Source organism: Procambarus clarkii, chromosome 14 (genome assembly GCF_040958095.1).
Source record: "Procambarus clarkii isolate CNS0578487 chromosome 14, FALCON_Pclarkii_2.0, whole genome shotgun sequence".
In the NCBI taxonomy this organism is placed as follows: Eukaryota; Metazoa; Arthropoda; class Malacostraca; order Decapoda; family Cambaridae; genus Procambarus; species Procambarus clarkii.
Window position 1 is genome coordinate 12602173 of NC_091163.1, and position 20569 is coordinate 12622741.

The following is a 20569-nucleotide window of genomic DNA, read 5'->3' on the forward strand; positions in this document are numbered from 1 at the left end:
CACGGGCTATGGTGAGCCCGTAGTGGACTTACCTGGCACAGGAGCGGGGCTGTAACTTGTTATGAAGGCTGGTTGGTTATAAAAGTCTGATCAACAATGTTATTAAAGGTGGTGGTTGTTGTTATAGATTCAGCTACTCGAAACAAGTTCCAAGTAGCACGGACTATGGTGAGCCCGTAACAAGTTCCAAGTAGCACGGGCTATGGTGGGCCCGTAACTTACCTGGCACAGGAGCGGGGCAATTAGCACCGGCTATGGTGAGTCCGTAGTGGACTTACCTGGCACAAGAGCGGTGCTGTGATTATTGAAGGCTAGATAGATAAAGATTAAGCCACCCAAGAGGTGGCACGGGCATGAATAGCCCGTAATATTATTGAAGGCTGGATGGCTGGATGGCAAGTTTATAATTGCCTTGGGGGTGAGGAGGAAAGTTACGGGCTATTCATGCCCGTGCCACCTCTTGGGTGGCTTAATATTCATCAATCAATCAATCGAGGAGGAAAGGGCCAGTGCATTGTGAAGTCTGGTAGGGTAGTAATGGTCAGGTGGTTGAATGGTTATAACCGGTTGCTGGCGGTATTAAGTATCATCACACGTCGTTCTTATCAGTTATCATCATCATGAATCATCTTAATCCCCCTCGCTTGCACCGCTATATAACCATCAATGTCATTACATCTTTCTTTACGGGCTCACCTTAGCCCGTGCTACATGGACACTTCGTTCTGAGTAGCTAAATCTAAAACAACAACATTACATCTTTCATTTCGGGCTATTCATGCCCGTGCCACCTCTCGGGTGGCTTAATCTTTATCAATCAATCAATCAATCTATCACCACCACCACTGGCAGACACGGGGAAACACTTCTTAAAGCATCACACTACAGAGCCAATAAGACTAAGAGGCGAGGACCCATCAGCAACGCTAGACATGCTCTTTACCCAAAACGAGGCATTATTTTTTTATTTATTTTGCCCCGAGGGGCGAGTTTATTGGGCAGCGGCACTCATCCTCTTAAGTGGATATACCGCCATAGCAGCATGTACAACACCCCCCAATAGGAAGAAAACCCGCTGGGGGGTTCATCCTGTCACTTTTACCCCAGAAACAGCTGGGACTTGTTTAACAGTCTCAAGTGAACAGGTTCTCAAACAAGAAGATTTGAAAAGATAAGAGTACGAGACGTCGCTAAAATTAGCGACCGCTTAATTGGCTCCACTATGTACTCAAACACGACAAAGGAGTCGGTTAGACAAAGGAACCTGTTAAGGAAAACGAGAGATTACAGACGTGGGACTAAAGTAAGTCGAGAGACTTTCTGCCTGACGTCCAATGGGAGAGAGAGAGAACTGGAAGGGGAATATAATTGAGATGAGGATAATTTGTTGTTTAGAAATGTGCCGCTGCAACGGAGCACTTCATACCACTCTCCTTGATACCTGCTTGATGGGGTTCTGGGAGTTCTTCTACTTCCAAGCCTGGGCCAGAGGTCAGCCTTGACTTGTGAGAGCTTGGTCCAACAGGCTGTTGCTTGGAGCGGCCCGCAGGCCCACATATCCACCACAGCCCGGTTGGTCCGGCACTCCTTGAAGAAAACTATCCAGTTTTCTCTTGAAGATGTCCACGGTTGTTCCGGCAATATTTCTTATACTAGCTGGGAGGATGTTGAACTCTGAGGAGGAGGTGGACGAGAAGAGTAAACTCATGGATCAATAAGCACTGCAGGGAAGCTGAAGAGGGAAGACCAAGAAAGCCTCAACAAAATCAGAGAGAACTATGAACAGAAGAATAGAGTGGCACTACGGTGAACCAGAAATGAAATACCCAAGTCAGAAGAGAAGCTGAGAGGCAATTTGAAAATGGCAATACAGCAAAAGCTAAGCACCAACCAGTGCTGTTCTATAGCCATATAATGAGAAAAACAACAGAGAAATACCATGTAATCAAGTTGAGACACGGAGGGGAATTCTCACTGAAAACGACGATGAGATATGCACGGAACTCTACAAAATATTTCAGGTCTTTACAATAGAATCAATTTGGAGATCAAGGTTGTAAGATTAAAGTCTGAAAGAAACACTGAATGACAATATAGTTACTGTAGAAGAGGTAACAAAAGGTTACCTCAGGAGAGGTTTCCTGCCCAAAACGCTTTGCGTAATACTGGCTTTAGGCATTGTATGTACTAGCTCCATCTATAAATCGATCAATTTATGTAAAATCTCTTGTATGTATGTACCTTACCTGAATAAACATTTTTTATATTTTATTTTAAAATTCGTGGAAGAACTAGACGTGACAAAATAACTGGGACGTGACCTAATCTAAGCAAGAGTGTTAAAGGACGCTGCGGAAGTAATGTACAGTAATATAAACATTTGATTAAAACGCATGAGATGGGAAATCTCTCAGAATTCTGGAACAAGGCAAGTGCTGTCGCAAAATTAAAATAAAAAGGGGTGGATCATACAGTAGACACTAAATTATTGTAGCGTTCAAGTGCTGGAGAAAGTAATTAGATTAAGAATGCTGTAGCACCTGGAGAGGACAAAGTTTGTGCCTGACAAACTTGAGTCCTGTGACAGGGGTTACTAAACTATGACAAGAAAAAAAAAAACTATGACAAAAAAAAATGAAAAAACAGAGACACGCTGGTGTCTCATGCGAATGCTTCAAATACTGTATACATTTAAGTTTTTCATTTACTGTGGGAGTTGCTCCTAGTGGAAATTGGTTCAGCGCTGCGCCTACCTTGAGATGTACCATTAGCAGTTTTGCACCATATGGTCCATGGTAGCTTTAGCGATGGAAATTTTCTGTGGTGCCCCCTTAATCTTGATGCCCCGAGCACGTGATTATTTTGCTTAATGGTTAATTAATGGAGCCGTACAGGTAACAAGTATGATTGTGGTCCCTGATCCCTGGTCCCTGACCCCTGGTCCCTGACCCTGGCCACCCTGTTGTGGTGGTGTAGGTCCTGGTGGCCCCTGAGGTAAGCTCTCAGGGACCAAGAGCACTCTTGAAAATATCACAACTTTTGAACAGTAAGGGCTTTTTGTAGTTTATTTAAAACGTGGATGCAATATTTTGTTTATAATTTAAAATTACCTTTATGTAGAAACATTCATAAATAGAATTATATGCAGTTTTGAAATATGTACAGAATTAATACAGGTGTTTCTCTCCTTAAAGTATTGAAGGTACAATACAGCTTGTAATGTTTTGATCAACTTTATAAAGCATTGCAATTAAAATTCTAATTTGTGTGTGTCAGAGTTTTTACTTAGATCAACGGAGATGATTTTTTACTTCTATTTTCTTTTGTTTCAGACTGGCATCCTGGTGGAGGTAGTGGAAATTTATAAGTCATCGCCAGCCCCCGTTCTCTCGAATATGGTAGTCGACTGTTCGCCCACTGACAACTTGGTGAGTTTATCAGCAAAGATCATTTAAATAAAAGATTTAACATGTATTGTACAGGTCAGGATACACCTTCAAGCTGTATCTCATTTTAGAGCCTGTACATAAGAGTTGTTATATTAAGCTGTTTTTAACTGTATGCTTTATTTAATGTTAAAATTAATGCCGCGATCCCCTGCCGCGATTCTTCGCGGCAGGGGATCGTATTCCAGGGACCGTAGGATTAAGGACTTGCCCGAAACGCTACGCGTACTAGTGGCTGTACAAGAATGTAACAACTCTTGTATATATCTCCATCTCTCCAAAAACATTCATACAGGATGAAGCTGGACCTATACACACATGGCCACAGTTTTGTGTTTGGGGTGAAGTTTGGGAAGAAGTATTGTCAACCAATGTCTGTTTTTCTTTAAAGAGCGCTGTTTGTCGACATAATTGTATTTGTGCTGCTTTTTCATCTATGTTTTCCTTTCTTGTTTTCATTCTACTCATTATGCTCAATTAGTATTAAGCTTGTCATTTAAGTTTATCATGCCCGAAACGCTTTGCGTAATAGTGGCTTTAGGCATTGTATGTACTAGCTCTACCTATAAGTCAACCAATCTTTGTAAAAATTTATTGTATGTATGTATCTTACCTAAATAAACATTTTATTTTATTTTTTATTTTTTTTTTTTTAAGTGGAGATGTTCTTCAGTCCGTTCTGTGGTGGCTTGGATGCCTTGGCTGGTGTGCCTACAGTTGCATCCTTGATGCCTATTGTTGGGGCCTCGGAGGTGCTACCCAAGTTGTTTGCTCCTCGCCTTTGAAAGGTGGTGGCGAGCCTCTATTTTGGTTGTGTGTCTTGCTGGCAGGCTGTGCTGTTCCATGCCTTAGATTCGGCTCGGTTCTTGTCCTTTTTTGTCCTCCTTTTGTTTCCTAAGCTGTGTCTTTGATTCTTCAGCTGTAGTGGTGGCTTTTCACCCATTCAGTCATCAGATTTTGCACTGGGATTCTTCCCTCGCTGCTCCAGAGGTAGTTTCAGGGCAGGACTTTGCCTTTTGTTGGTCAGCGTTGGCTTCCAGAGTCAGATTTCTAGGCCATTGCACTTCCTTCTGCTGGTTGGAGACACACTAGTTGCAGAAGGGCTCGTCAGCTCAGGGTTATTCGCACTGGACTTCTTCGTTGTCATTCTTCAGTGTCAGTTCTGTTGGTTTTGTCCTTTTATTGTCCTGGGTGTTTGTTGGTTGGCATCTAATGCCAACCAACATTGATTGATGAAGATTAATGATTGATCAATGATTGATGAAGATTAAGCCACCCAAAAGGTGGCACGGGCATGAATAGCCCGTAAGTGGTGGCCCTTTTGAGCCATTACCAGTATCAATAGATGATACTGGAAATCTATGGAGGTGCGACTGCACCCTGCGTGACGGGAGATGTCTCCCGTGAGTTATTATTCGCCACTCTGCTGCTTATATGCTCGGGTAACACCTCACCGTTTTCCAAAGGTTGACAGGAATAGGAATGTGGAAGTTGGGAAAGGTTTGAGTTCCATAATTAGTACCAAGAAGAGCTTTGCTTCTCTCATTAGGCTAATGCATTTGGAGCGAGAATATTATTGGGATAATCTACTCGCTACAGAACTCCCCCTCCCAGGGGATGAAAGGAAAAACACTTGATCAAGGAACCTAGCTGGTCGGTGAATTGTACGCCCTGCTCGCGTTGTATAACCCTCAAAGTTAACTTCCTCCTCTTCGCTGATGTCATCTAACTGGGGTCGTAGGGTGGGAGGTCGCACAAGCTCGTCTGTCGTCATAGGATCAGGTGGTGGTGCAGCTGGTAACTATGGGTGTAGGATAGGAGGTCGTACAATACAATACAATTTTATTTAGGTAAGGTACATACATACAATAAATATTTACAAGGAATGTTTCACTTATAGGTATAGCTAGTACATACAATGCCTAAAGCCACTATTACGTTACGTAACAGGGTCGTCCGTTTACGTAGGTGGCGGTGCTGCTGGTAACTGTGGTCGAAAAGTGAACGGCATAGTCAGCGGATGTGTCTCTGGAGGGATGTCTGGGGCAGCATCACAGTGTGCTGGTTTAAGGCGATCGATGGAGATGTTTACCCGCTGTCCTCGGCGTTTAATGGTGAAGAACTTCGGTATTCGAGAAACCACTTTAAATGGACCTTCGTAAGGTGACTGTAGAGGGCGGCGTCGAACATCGTGGACTCTTACAAACACGTGTTCAGTTGTGTGGAGCTCATGAGGCACATATTTAGTACAAGTTGTCAGTTGGCGTGATGGTGTAGGCCTCAACGTATACTAAGTCTGCTACCGAGAATCCACTGCCCTCCTTCGTGGCCGAACGAAGGCCAAGCAAGACTAATGGAAGGTTGTCGATCCAATCATCAGGGCGTGCTTGAGCTCTTAAGGCGGCTTTTTGTTGTCTATGAAAGTGTTCAACCATTCCGTTCGACTCAGGGTGGCATGCTGTGGTTCAGTTGTGTGTGGTGCCGAGGAATTCATAAGTTCCTTCCATAAATATGATTCGAACTGTCGTCCTTGGTCGGTGATGAAGACAGGGGCTGCCAAAACGGGCGACCCATCCAGAGAGGAAAGCCTGGACCACTGACTCAGCTGAGATGTTGATTAATGGGATTGCGTCCGGCCATCTGGAGAATCGATCGATGCAGGTGAGTAGATAAGAATATCCTCTTGCCGACGGTAATGGTCCAACGATGTCTACATGCACCACCTCGAAACGGTCAGCAGGTAACGGGAACTGTTGAAGAGGGCTCTTTGTGTGTGTGTGTGTTTTCACTCGCTGGCACTGGAGACATGAGCGAGTCCATCGTCGAACATCGGCATTGATTCCTGGCCATACGACATGCTCCATTAGTAGTTTCTTGGAAGTACGTACTCCTGGGTGTGCTAGGGAGTGAAATACTGAGAACGTTTTCTAGCGAAACTGGGCTGGAATGTAGGGCCTAAGTGCTCCCATCCATGAGGTGTCACAGATTATACTACCGCCACCTTCCATGGGAATCTCGATGAACTGGAGAGCTGTGTCAGATGTTCGTAATCACTGCAGATTAGGGTCTTCCCGTTGTGCTTTGCTGATTACACAGTAGTCCACCTGATCTGGGTTTTTCACGACGTGGTTTATGATGGGTCGAGACAGTGCATCAGCTATGATATTGTTGGCTCCTTTGACATGGCGGATATCTGAGGTAAATTGGAAGATAAATCCCAGGTGGTTAGCTACTCGAGAAGAGTGAGCATCACCCTTGCCCGCCAGTGCATACGTGAGGGGTTTGTGGTCTGTGAGGATGTGAAAATTCCACCCCTCGAGGAAGTGCCGGAAGTGTTGTATGGCTGCGTAGATGGCGAGCAGTTCCCTATCAAAAGTGCTGTACTTCTCTTCAGTGGGTGACAGGCGCGCTTAAAAGAATGCAGTTGGGCGTCATTCTCCTTCAATGAGCTGTTGTAGTACAGCATCAATAGCTGTGTTTGAAGTGTCGGTAGAGAGATTGGTGGGAGCGTCAGACACTGGGTGTGCGAGTAAGGTGAATTCCGCCAGCTTGTGTTTTATGTCGGTGACTGCTGTCTCTGCCTGGGGAGTACACTCCAACGGAAGACGGGACGTGTGTTTCTGACCACGTAAGAGTTCGTACAAGTGTTGCAAGATGTCCGAACAATGTGGGATGAATCGATGATAAAAATTCACCACACCAAGAAATTCTTGCAACTTCTTTGGAGTGGATGGGCGCGGGAATTCCTTGATTGCCTCGATTTTCTTCTCTAGTGGTTGGACCCCTGCTGCTGACACATGGTGTCCCATGAAATCCAGCTCTGGAACATGGAAAATACACTTCTCGGAGTTGAGCTGCAAGACGGAGTTGCGCAGACGGGTGAGAAGGAGTCAGAGGTATAGCAGATGTTCTGTTGGTGATGTACTGGCCACCAGCAGATCATCAATGTAGGCTTAGCAAAAAGGAAGGTCCTTCACTACTCGGTCGATGAAGCATTGGAATGTCTGGGCTGCATTCCGTAGACCAAAAGGCATCCGGACGAATTCAAAACAGTCCGAAAGGTGTTGTGATCGCTGTTTTCGGAATGTCTGCCGGTTCTACAGGGATCTGGTGAAATGCCCGCACAAGGTCAATTTTTGAAAAAACGGTTGCGTTGCTCAATCCCTGTGAGAAATCCTGGATGTGTGGTATTGGGTAGCGATCCGGCAGAATATAAACGTTGAGAGCCCTGTAGTCCCCGCAAGGGCGCCATTTCCCTGGGGCTGTTTTCGGGACCATATGGAAAGGTGAAGCCCATGGACTGTTCAAAGGGCGGATTATTCCTGCCTCCTGGAGCTTGTTGAACTCTGCACGTGCTACCGCCAATCGTTCTGGTGCCAGGCGGCTTGGTCTGGCGAAGATAGGTGCTCCCGTTGTAGTAATGTGATGCGTAATCGTATGTTGCACTTCAGGTTGAGGGCTGGCGGGTTGGGTCACGTCTTTGAATTCATCCAGGAGTGCTTGAAGTTTCGTAGATGTGACTGGGGTGACGCTGTTAACCTGTGTAGAGGTACTAGGAGAGGCTCAAAGTACTGCACCTGCGGGATCCACAATAAGGCGATGGTCTTGCAGGAAATCCCATCCAAGAATAGGTTGTTCCACATCTGCTATGAGGAAATTCCACATAAAGCGACCCAGAGAGGTGAAATCGAGAACCAGGGTGCGGATCCCATATGTACAGACGGACGTACCATTGGTGGCACGTAAGTCCAAACCAGGAGTACTGGTTGGTTTGACCAGTGGGGGAGGCAACGCACTAGCTGCTGCACCTGTGTCAACGAGGAAACGGCGTTTGGTTATGATGTCAGATATGTAGAGCAGTGTAGTGTTTGAAATGGTGGAGTTACTGGCCGTTAACAGTCCCCGCCGGAGTAGTTTCCCGACCAAGAACAAGGAGCCTTACAGTTGTGGGCTTGGTGTCCGAACCTCTGGTGGTAAGAACAAAGCTCTCCCCGGTGTTCTCGCTGTTGCCTAGAGACTGATGCTGGATTTGCGTGGTACGTCCTCCCTGGGCGGAAGAAACGCCGGTTCTGGAGGACGTCAAGTTGTTGGGTGTCTGTAGTCTGCTGTGTAACACTGGGGTGGGACAGCATAGCGTTATTAGCCGTCGTATGAATTCGATCTGCCAGTGTAGCCAGCTGGGCTAATGAGGTGTCGTCAGCCATACTGAATAGGGCCGGTTGAATGTGTTTTGGACAGAGTTGTATCCAGAGTGATCTCACAATCTCGCTGGGGGCTGGACCAGTTGCAGTATGCATTACATACTGAATATGCCGCAAAAGCTGGGCTGGTGTTTTGTCTGCTAATCTTTTGTCAGTGAAGAGTTGGTCCCTTTGTTGAATGCAGCATTTCATCGCTGCCTGTAGAAGAGCGGCCTTCAATACGGTGTACGTCCTGGCGTCTGGTGATGGGGCAGTGATGACAGTGGAGGAAGTGTGCATAGCCTCCGAGGGAAGTGTTGGCAGGGTACAGGCATATCAGGCTTTCTCAGTCGTAATTTCGTGAAGGTCAAAAATAGCCTCCATCTGCATGAACCAAAATTCTGGTTCATCTGCGTTGTATGCTGGAAACCTGGTAGATAAATCCATGATGAAGATCTAGTTTGCGACTAGGTGTTCTTTTCACTCACTGGGTCACCAATGTAACGGTTCTATTGTTACGTAAAGTATGGTGACAGTAAACACAAACACTAAGAGAATATATATACTGTATTTGGTCGAATATACGGAAGTACGCAGGTGATACTTTGGCGAGCAATGGTATGAGTTGAGCGCACTGAGCGTCGGTACAGTATCTCGCAAGTGTCTGTTCTAGACCACACTTGAAAGTAGACTAGTTATTATTCGCCACTCTGCTGCTTATATGCTCAGGCAACACCTCACTGTTCTCCAAAGGTTGACAGGAATAGGAATGTGGAAGTTGGGAAAGGTTTGAGTTCCATAATTAGTACCAAGAAGAGCTATGCTTCTCTCATTAGGCTAATGCGTTTAGAGCGAGTATATTATTGGGATAATCTACTCACTACAGAAATGATCTCAGTGAGATAGCTTCGGAGAGCCACTTGGACTCTACCAGATAGAGGTGTTTCATTACATTCAATACTGTTTTTTTTTGTTTGTAAGAGAATATTGCTTATATCCCAATATTAAAGAACAAAAATACTTGACATTTTCATTGTTATCCTAACTGGAGTAATCTTTCTACAGACAATTACATGTGACTGCGATGCTACGATATATCTCCGGATAGTGACGACAAGAACCCAAGGGGAGAAGACCACTGAAAGCGAGTACGCCTGTGCTGTTCGTCCACTCAGAGGGAGACTCAATATAGCAATTATCACTTCAGAATTAATGGCTGTTGTCAAGTTTGATGGCTGGCCAGAGGTATAAATTTAGTTCTGTTAGCTGGCATGTATAAGTTAATTTTTTATCTCATATAAATGGTAATTTTATTATGTTAATGTTATAAATGATGCACAGAACATATTGTATTTGAAGTCGGGGAGCCAAACATTAAAGGGACTGTACTGCTCCACTAATATTAAAATATAATGGTGTAGTGCAGTATAGATTATACTGCACTACACTAAGTGTTCTACAACATTCATTGTCTCGCCCAGAATATTAATAATAATAATAATAGTACAGTAATAATAATAGTACAACTAACAATGAGGAAAAAAATTATAATATTAATAATAATTTATTTATAAAAATAGATAACCTGTTTACAATTACCACATTTTTAGTACCGTATAGTATTTAGATTTTTATATAAAGTATTCACTAGTTGATTATGGAACACCTACATCTTGTTCATTGCTTTAACATTCTCCTTACACACTGGAGCATATGTATAGTATTTAAAAATACATTTGTTTACCAAACTACACTGAATGCAACATATTCTTGATTAATGTACATTTTCACATACAGTATTCATTCTTTTGATTCTTATACCATACCATAGCAATCATCTCTTTCTGATCACATAACAAACCACCTCAAACTCTCACCACTCTCCCATTTATCATTGCCACTGTGGCGCCTCACTATTGTTCAACACATTTACCTTTCCCATTGTACTCACATAGCTCTATTCACCTATCTTGAGGTTATCTTGAGATGATTTCAGGGCTTAGTGTCCCCGCGGCCCGGTCCTCGACCAGGCCTCCACCCCCAGAAAGCAGCCTGTGACAGCTGACTAACTCCCAGGTACCTATTTACTGCTAGGTAACAGGGGCATCAGGGTGAAAGAACCCCAGACCACAGTGAACCCGGGACGCGTCCAGTGTTCTGTCCACTCAGCCACCGGCTCCCTTTGGCTTGGTTGTTGGCAGTTGGCTTGGTTGGACTTAGTTGTGCTTGGGAGGGGGGGGGTTGAGCTCTGGCTCTTTGGTCCCATCTCTCAACTGTCAATCAAATGGGGTAGAGATTCCTGAGCTTACTGGGCTCTATAGGAATCGTTGAGGGTTCAGTAGCACTCCAGGTTGCAATCATTTTACCATGTCGTGGCCTAGTTGTCCGGGGTGTGGGTGCCTGGGAATACTAAACACATAGGTTTGAATCCTCATCATGGCTCCTGTGGATTTTCTCATTATATTTAGTGTTGTAATTACAGTACTTTATTTACCATTTATATTAGGTGGTAGACTAGAAAAATTAGAAGAAATTATTTAATTTTTCACATGCATACATTACTAATACAGTACAGTATTCAGTTTTCCACTAATTATTACACTTTTACCTCTTTCAAAATTAGCTAATTTTTTATATGTTCATTGAATAATTTAAAATATTGTATAATTTATTTTCACAGGTTTCTTTAAAGTTGGAAGGAATTCGAAATAATGCTTCTGGGTTTGACGAGCAGCAGATGTTGGATGTGATCGATGAAGTTCTTACATCTGCTCTTCGTAACTCTGTCCTGGATGTCAACTTCCAATCCAACAAGAACTTCCCCAGATTTCGACGAGCACGACAGGTTCCTGACCCCATCATTCCAGTGGGCTACGATTCTATGGTACGTGAGTTGCAGACACACCCACCCTCAGTTTCCCGTAAGCCAAAGAAACCACACGGTGGTTCAGTACATGATGAAGAAATAGTGGAGGCAGGAGAATCATTTACAGCCCTCAACTTTTCCTCCAACCTTTCCCAGGGAATTAATCTTACTACCAGTGAGGAACAGCTTATTGCCAGAAATCTGCATAAATATCCCTCACTAGAAAATTCTGACATTGGAGATGACATAAGTGAAATATGTAAGTCATGGGAAGAAAATTATGTACCTGCTACTGGGGTGCCCAATGAAGATAAAAAGAAGGTGGAGGTTGCTGTAGGTGTTTTCCAGGCTAGCTCTAAGGAAGACTCAAAGACTCAAAATTTTGTTCTTGTAGCTAGTAATAGGTCGAAGCTTATTGATGAACCAAGAACTGCAGTTTCAGTAGGTGAATTAGAAGAGGAGGAACCAGAATTAGTGCCAATTCTGAAACGAAGTATTGAAGTTGAACCATGTATAAGAAGAGGAGGTAGAAGCCCTTTAGTTCTTGGCAAACCTAAGGTAGAAGAACCAGAAGAATCAGTAGAGCTAGAGGAAGAAGATCTTGAAAATTTCCAATTAGATAGAATGAACCTTATTGACAAGTCGTTAACCAGCCCCTCTGGAACTGGACCCCTACCTTCCCTGCCAGGCCTACAAAAGGGACCTTTTGTAAGTGAAGCATGCTGTGTGGGAGTGAAGGTTGGTGTTGCTGATGAAGTTCCTGAGCTTGAACTTAGATTTGAGACTGCACCAGTTGATGACTGTGTGGCTTGTGACCTCTCTGAGTGTGACCAGGAGGTTGTGGTACCCATTCAACCCCTCTTGCAAATCCAACTCCATAACCAACCTGCCATTGATGACCTTAGTGCGTGTTCAATCTTTGATACTGCTAATACATCCAGTGGAACCCACAAAGATCCCATCCCTATCCCAATTTCTTTTCCTACTCTAGAGCCTGATATATCCTCTGCTTCTGCTTTGTCTGCCATAGTGGGGAACACTACCAAGCATCACAGTCCAATATCCTCTTGTGTGATAAATAGAGAGGAAGACTTTGGTCAGTCTTCAGGATATTTGCAAGATACAAGTTTGGTAAGACATGAACCCGGAACTGGTGTCTCGTCAGCAATTATACACAAAGGAACTGATGCTGCAGATAATTACAATGAAAGGGATAATACTAATGATGCAGAGAGCTTGGACATTTGCTCGGCAAAGCAAGTTCTAGAGTCTCAAGAAGTCTACGCGCAAGATTCTGAGCCACCTTCATTTCACTACCCAGATAATTTGCTTGAAGAAGAACTAGAAAATGTAAATGAATATAAGAATATAAGTGGAAGTAAGAATGAAGTGTGCAAGCTTCTGAATAAATACAAACAAGATAACGAATCTCTTCTTATAAATAACATCATACAAGGTGATGAGCTCAGGACTGTGAATAACAGCACACAAGATAATGAGCTCAGGACTGTGAATAACAGCACACAAGATAATGAGCTCAGGACTGTGAATAACAGCACACAAGGTGATGAGCTCAGGACTGTGAATGACAACATACAAGATGATGAGCTCAGGACTGTGAATAACAGCACACAAGATAATGAGCTCAAGACTGTGAATAACAGCACACAAGGTGATGAGCTCAAGACTGTGAATAACAGCACACAAGATGATGAGCTCAGGACTGTGAATAACAGCACACAAGATGATGAGCTCAGGACTGTGAATAACAGCACACAAGATGATGAGCTCAGGACTGTGAATAACAGCACACAAGATGATGAGCTCAGGGTGGTGAATAACAACATACAAGGTGATGAGCTCAAGACTGTGAATAACAGCACACAAGATGATGAGCTCAGGACTGTGAATAACAACATACAAGATGATGAGCTCAAGACTGTGAATAACAGCACACAAGATGATGAGCTCAGGGTGGTGAATAACAACACACAAGATGATGAGTTCAAGACTGTGAATAACAACACCCAAGATGATGAGCGCAGGACTGTGAATAACCTCATACACGATGATGAGCTCAGGATAGTGAACAACAACACCCAAGATGATGAGCTCAGGACTGTGAAGAACAGCATACTAGATGATGAGCTAAGGACTGTGAATAACAACACACAAGATGATGAGCTCAGGATGATGAATAACAACATAAAAGATGATGAGCTCAGGATAGTGAACAACACCACCCAAGATGATGAGCTCAGGATTGTGAATAACAACACACAAGATGATGAGCTTAGGACTGTGAATAACAGCATACAAGATGATGAGCTCAGAATGGTGAATAACAGCATACAAGGTGATGAGTTCAGGACTGTGAGTAACAGCACACAAGCTGATGAGCTCTGGATTGTGAATAATGGTTCACAAGATGATGAACTCAGAATCGTGAATGGCACACAAGATGAGCTTGGAATCGTGAATAACGGTATAGAAAATGAGCTTGGAATTGTGAATAACGGTATAGAAAATGAGCTCAGGATTATGAATAATGGCACGCAAGATGATGACATTTGTTATTCACACTCTCAAGCTCAATATGAGCTTGGGTGTGTGAATAATAACACACACGAGCTCTGGGTTTCGAACAATGACACACAGAAAGAGGAGTTTGGGAGTATTGCTGAGGACACACAGGAGAATGAGCTTGTATATAAAAAAATGTGTTTAAACAAATTTTCTGAAAGCCTTTTCAGACATATAGACTCTGAGGAGTCAGAGATATCTCTACCAGAAGAAGTTGTGGGAGATCAAAATTGGGAGATGGTTGAAGCGTATGAAGCTCTTGACGAGAGTGCGACATTCTCAGACACTTCAGACGAAGAGGGCAAGGACTGTGTGGCAACAGATAATGACACTGAAAACTTAGAAGTGATGTCAGATTCAAACGAAGCAGCATCAGAAGACAGTCATTCGGAAGTTTGTTGTGATGCAGATGTTTTTCGATGCCAAAAGTTTGAGAAAAATAAATTTTATCTAGAAACAGAAATAGATATTTTTAATGTTGACGAAAAGACAAGAATTCTTCCCTCAAATAATGATGCAGGAAAATTTGTTTCAACTTACCAGAAGGAACTGTTCAATGATTCAGATTCTCTTGACATGATCAGTGAGGAAGAAACAGTGCAGTATGACTACGTACAACTTAAAGAGAGCAGCAGTGATGATAGTGACGATTCATCAACAGATGACTGTACTTTTTCGGGTTCTGAAAATATGGCATCATATGACCTGTTACATGAAATAGATGATGTAGCAAAAACTATTGATGATAAATCAGATACTACTTTTATAATTGCAAATACATGTAGTATAAAATCCTCTGTTGCTTATGAAAAGCTTGAAGACCAAACTATATTGGATAACATTCTGATATCGAGTGCTGATAAGAAGACTGTGGAGGAACAAACAAGTGACAATGAAGAATATGATGAACATACAAAGGAACTTGAGTGGAATTCAAATGTAGCGGTAGAACCAAAATTATTTTATAATAAGGAACTGTGGAAAGGCCCACAAGAGGGCCTTTCCACAGAGGCCCAAAAGTCCCTCTGTAATAATTCTCAAAAAGTAATGAATGAAAGAGTAAAATTTTTGGATAGTATGCTGAATGGGTCAGTACATAAAGAAAATATTGATACCAAGATTAATCCTGTTGCTGAAAATGTAAATGTTATGACTGTTTCTCTTCCGGAAGAGAACGGTCTTAAATTTAATGATGATCAGATTTGTGGTATTCCCGATGAGCCTAAATGTGTGGATCGCTACACTTTCTTAGAAACCTCTTCTGACTCAGAGATAGAAGGAATAACTGGAAAACATCCAGGAAAGTACTCTGGTGATTCAGCAGATGATACATCGCCTTGTGGTCAAAACTGGAGGTACAGTGATATTGATTTAATTATTGAAGCAGAGTCTTTTGTGTTTCCAAGTGATCACGTAGATTCAGTATCGAGTTGTAATTTGAAAAAGTTTCAGGAACAGCATCAAAGTGTACAGGGTGCACAAGCATTATCCAGAGACACCATTTTGAATACTAGTTTTGAAGATTCACAAAGTTTGCCAAGAATCAGTAAATCAAGTTACGGTAAAAAAAACACACAAGTATTACCCCAAGAATCCGCAGAGATTGATGTGCAGAGTACCAATGTAACGTTTTCAGGACCATTAACCGCCACTGTAGGCAGTGTGGCTACATTAACACAATCTGACACTTCTTGTGCACTAACACTGCAACAGAGTGCGTCTCACACAAGGAAAGCGTGCCCAACCTGGGATGAAATCATGAAATCTGTCTCTTTCACCTCAGGCCAGATTCAGTGGACTCAGCCCCTGCCCTCCTACCCAGTTTATGGCACAAGTTACTTGGTAAGACCCACACATTTTTACCTTGGTGGATCTTGTGCCGGGAAGTGCTACTCAACTAATCTAACCAACTTCATTCATTTATGTGGGGTTTATGTTGGGGCTTGGTAATTGCTAAGTTTAATTATAAATTCCTAGGTGGGGTACAAACATTTGGTGTGATTTGTTTGAATGAATGATATTGCCACATCCACTTTTCATGTGACATCATTCTTTTTTGCAGGGATCATAAAATGGATATAATGTTAGAAATAATAATTTAATTATTACTGTGGATACAATCAAAGTATTTGTGTTGGTCAATCTGAACTATACCATAGTCACATATAGATGATTATGTTTGATGTACTGTTATTATCTTTTCTAAGCTAAGTCCACTACTCTGTTACTCCTTTACCCGAGTTACCCAACTTACCTGAGGGCCACTAACCCTAGTGGCCTCGACGAGGACAGGAAGCCGGTGGCTTGTCGAAGGTCCCCTCATTTTTCTTGATGATATTTTCCATGTATTTTTTGAAATTCGGCACAGTTTTGGCAGTTGATGAGGGTAGGGTATACAGTTCCATGGGCTAATAACCCTGTGGGTGAAAAAGAATCTCTTGTTTTCAGTCCTACATTGTGGATTGTTAAGCTTGAAGCCGTTGCTCCTTGTTTGTGTTACATCTGACCTTCTGAAGAAGATATCTGGATCAACATCCTCTAACTTGTTCAGTATTTTAAAAGTTTCAGCGAGATCTGCCCTGTCATGCCTGGTTTGCAGTGTTGTTAGCCCTGTGGCGTTCCTGATACGAGAGATGACTTGGCTCTGGAATGACTTTTGTTGCCTGGTGCTGCACCTGCTCCAAAGCAGCTGTGTCCTTCTGAAAATGAGATCTCCATGTTTGGATACAGTAATCTAAGTGATTATACACCAGAGATTTATGCAGTTGAACCTTTACTGTCGTTTTCTTTAGACAATGTTCTGCTCTCACATGGACATGGCATAGCACCAGCCATTGCCAGTGTGACCTTACTACACAATGAAAGTGTGGGTCTTTTCAGATCACCCATGTTGGGGTATTAATGGAAACAGTGAGGCACTGTTCTCCTTAGCTTAGGACCTTCTCTTTGCTCAATTGTAAAGCCCTCCCGGAACCTGTTGAGTTCTTCACACACATGTCATTCTCAGTGAATGAGACCTGTCCTCCTGATGTGGCTGTAAAGAAATTTGAGTTAGGTTTTTGCTTTAGTTGCAGTGTTATTTTCAAACAACTTTTCTACTTCCCTTCTCACTTTGAGGTATGGATTCCTGGCCCACTGTTACCCCTCTCTGCTGTTCTTTTGTCCTAATAGTTTTCCATCCCTTCATGCTTATACATCTTGCTTCCTTACATCCATAGTTAAACCATGAATTTGTCCTACGCTTTTCATTGTCTTCCCTCTGGAGAGGGACAAACTTGCCAGCTGCCTCCCAACATTTTATCATTGAAGAAGTCCACCATTTCCTGTAGTGACTTTCCCCTAAGTTCTATCTCCCATTGTATCTTTGACAGATGGTCTTATTTGTGATTTTGAGAGGAATATGGCAATGGGAGAATGCAATGGTATTACACCTTGTGTCATACATATGTAGCATATACTGTGAAGTTAATACAATAGCAAAATTTAATGCTTCTTTTGTATCATTTTAATTAAAATTATTTGTTGTTGGAGTTATTTAATCTGAGAGTACAAGTTTTTCTTATCAGATAGATTACTGTAATATACAGGAGGACTATTTTTTATGCAATTAAATTAAAAAATGGTGAATCTTCTTGAGAAGATTGCTTTGAACACTTTAACCAAGGAGAAAACTGCTACTGAGAAAGGCTTTATCTTCACGAGTTAAGTCATGTAAAATGCATGTAATTTATAAGCAAGGTGAAGGACAGCTGCATGGAATTGATTTGGGCACTTTTTTCAGGATGACTAGTAAATAAACCATTCCCAACTTTTGGTGGCAGGCAATTCAGTCATAATGAAATTATATTTTTGAGCATGGGAACTTGGTAGATCTCTTAGGTAATATCTCTCTCCCCCAGAGACATTGTTAATTCCAGCCAGGAAAGTATGTCCTTCTCATACATCAAGCTCTCCTGGATATAGCTCAGTGCATCAAAACTATAAGCAAATTAAAATGACTCTGGTTAATGACATAATTTTTTATAATAAATTGTCATGCAGATTTCTGTCTTATTGTTCTGTAAATCTTCTTGATCAATAGCAAAGTATGTAATGACATCTAAATGTATGCAGTGACATCTAAATTATGTAGTGGCATCTGAATGACTAGATTTCTAAAACCAAAAAATATGAACATTTAATTATTCTGTCACTTCTTAGTAAGTTAATCTCATAAAGCAGTACTGTACATTATCTTGACTATGGACTTGAGTGCTTAGATAAAGACTGCTGTACATCAAAATTCAATGTTGGACACACATTGAGAATAAAAAAAATTAAAATAGATAATTTTATTTATGTTTTATTTAAATATTTCTGAATTCATATGAAGAATTTTGGTCTTTTGCAAAATATCCTCACAGATCACATAATAAATATTGTAGATGTCGATGAAAAGTGGATAGTGTCCAGTATGCTTGAAAAGTCCATGCCAGCTGCATGGTAAGCTCAACTAACCTGCACGAGTGAAGGAACACTGGGAATTGGTGGGGATTAACAGGGTCATCTTTCTCTTCCACTTCTCGCCATAAAGACGGGCAGAAGTAATCTCATTCTGCCCTTTTTGTTAGAATGTACGAGAGCTAATCTTGCATGGTGGTAAATGGCATCCTTGTCCTGGGAATTATAATGTACATATTAGGCTTAAGGAATATTGTGATTTGTTATGAAATTACTTTCAAAAGGCTGTTGAGAGCAATTAACTTAAGAAAACTCTTGTAGAAAAAATGAGAAAAATGTGCAACATTAGTAGCTTGAAGATAGTGTACACTCAGACCCATCATATCCAACAAGGCCTGAACCGAGACATTTGGTCCCAGGGTGCATTTCCTCTTATATCTCTTGTAAGGAAGAAAATTTTACAAGATTTACATTTTTTATATAAAATAAACCTGACGTTGAATGTAATGAAATGCCTCTTTCTGGATGAGCACCGGTGGCTCCCCGAAGCTATCTGAGATTGCTCCATGCAAATGGGTCACATCAGATTCAAGAGTTCTGTTTGGTCTACCTGGGACCGGAGCCAAAACTAGGCTTCCCCCTCCACTTACAGATGCAGAGTGCAAGTGACAATTCACAACCATAATGAGCAAGCGTCCACAAAGTCAGTGAAGCTTTATATACAACTGGAGGGTTAACAAAACCCAAAGCCTCAACTACCAAATATCTCCGCAAACAATTCACACGGAAAGAGAAATATTTAATCCTTAGACAGCAGCTACAGCATAATGGTTCCGATGCTCAAAAAATACAACTTTAGTGCCCTAATATCCACCAGACAAAGGTTAAGTAAACAAAAGTGTCTGATCCACACATATATATTCTACAACTGTTCAAACCAAAGGAGAGTGTGAGGGAACGTCTGGTCTCGTGGATCTCTCCTTGTTGATATCCCGCTGTTCGTTTGCTTTTCCTCTGCCATTTTCCCTCAATGCTGCCGTGTTGTAGGGGGTACTCAAGTCACTACAAAACAATTTTAAAAAATAAGTTTTCATTATAGAATCATTAATTTGTATGCAGAATGTAAAAAAAAAAAAAAAAAAGTGAATATCTTTTCATTTTACTCGATGGAGGTACTGTGAACGGTTGTGTGGTGGCTGTGGTCTGTCATCTACCAACATAGTCTAAAATAGTCATATGATGATAATTTCATTACCCCATGAATCAACATATGATGATAACTGCTGTATAAGGGATAAAATTTGCCTGAAGCTTATACTACTGAATGCCACCACCAGGCAACCCAGCTTCCTTACACAGCCATCTTCCTTACTCGGTTCTGGAGCTGATGAACACCCCATCAAAGAGCCAGCTAATCTGATAGGGGAGGCAAGGAGTCAGGGAGCCACTGGGGGCTCATCCATAAAGAGGCTTTTCATTACATTCAATGCTGGGTTTCTGGGAAAGCCCCCATGCAGTAGCTACTTGAAGCTAACTAACCAGAGAGAAAAAATTTGACATACCAGGGAGGACGAGAAGTGGCATAAGTTACCTTGTGGTGTTTTTGGGCCTTGTTGTCCCCGCGGCCCAGTTGTCGACCAGACCTCCTGCACGCACTAACACGAAGAAGAGACTCCAGGCTGGGAGACACGGCTCAAGGCAACACATGAAAATTGGGACCAGGGACATTAACCAAATACTGGGCACCCAGAACCCTGTTAGAACACCAAAATCCCCAAGCCTAAATATCAACCAAGGGCATGTTGGAGAAGTCTGTGGCCAATGTAGTATTCTGGTAGACTGCAGGCTGGCTAGATTTGATAAAACAGCAGATGACCTGGGAAATGCAAGCCTTGGAACAAGAATCCAAAGAAACAGTTAATGAAGACATCCACCAAAGCAGAACCGATAATCCACAGGTAGCAACGAAGAGCTGCCAACGGACAGCAAGTGATGTACCCCTGCCTGGACCAACAAGCATCAGTCACATCAGATGTCTGTGAAAGCTAGCCAAC

The 20569-nt window shown here is 42.3% G+C and overlaps 1 protein-coding gene across 1 annotated transcript in view; it reads left to right on the forward strand.

The window, feature by feature from the left end:
- Positions 1-20569, forward strand: part of LOC123771715 (uncharacterized) — a 220804-nt gene that overhangs the window by 73394 nt on the left and 126841 nt on the right. The window contains 3 exon segments of the mRNA XM_069324676.1: positions 3333-3428; positions 9692-9871; positions 11307-15917. Of these exon segments, the coding sequence (XP_069180777.1) occupies positions 3333-3428; positions 9692-9871; positions 11307-15917 (4887 nt within the window).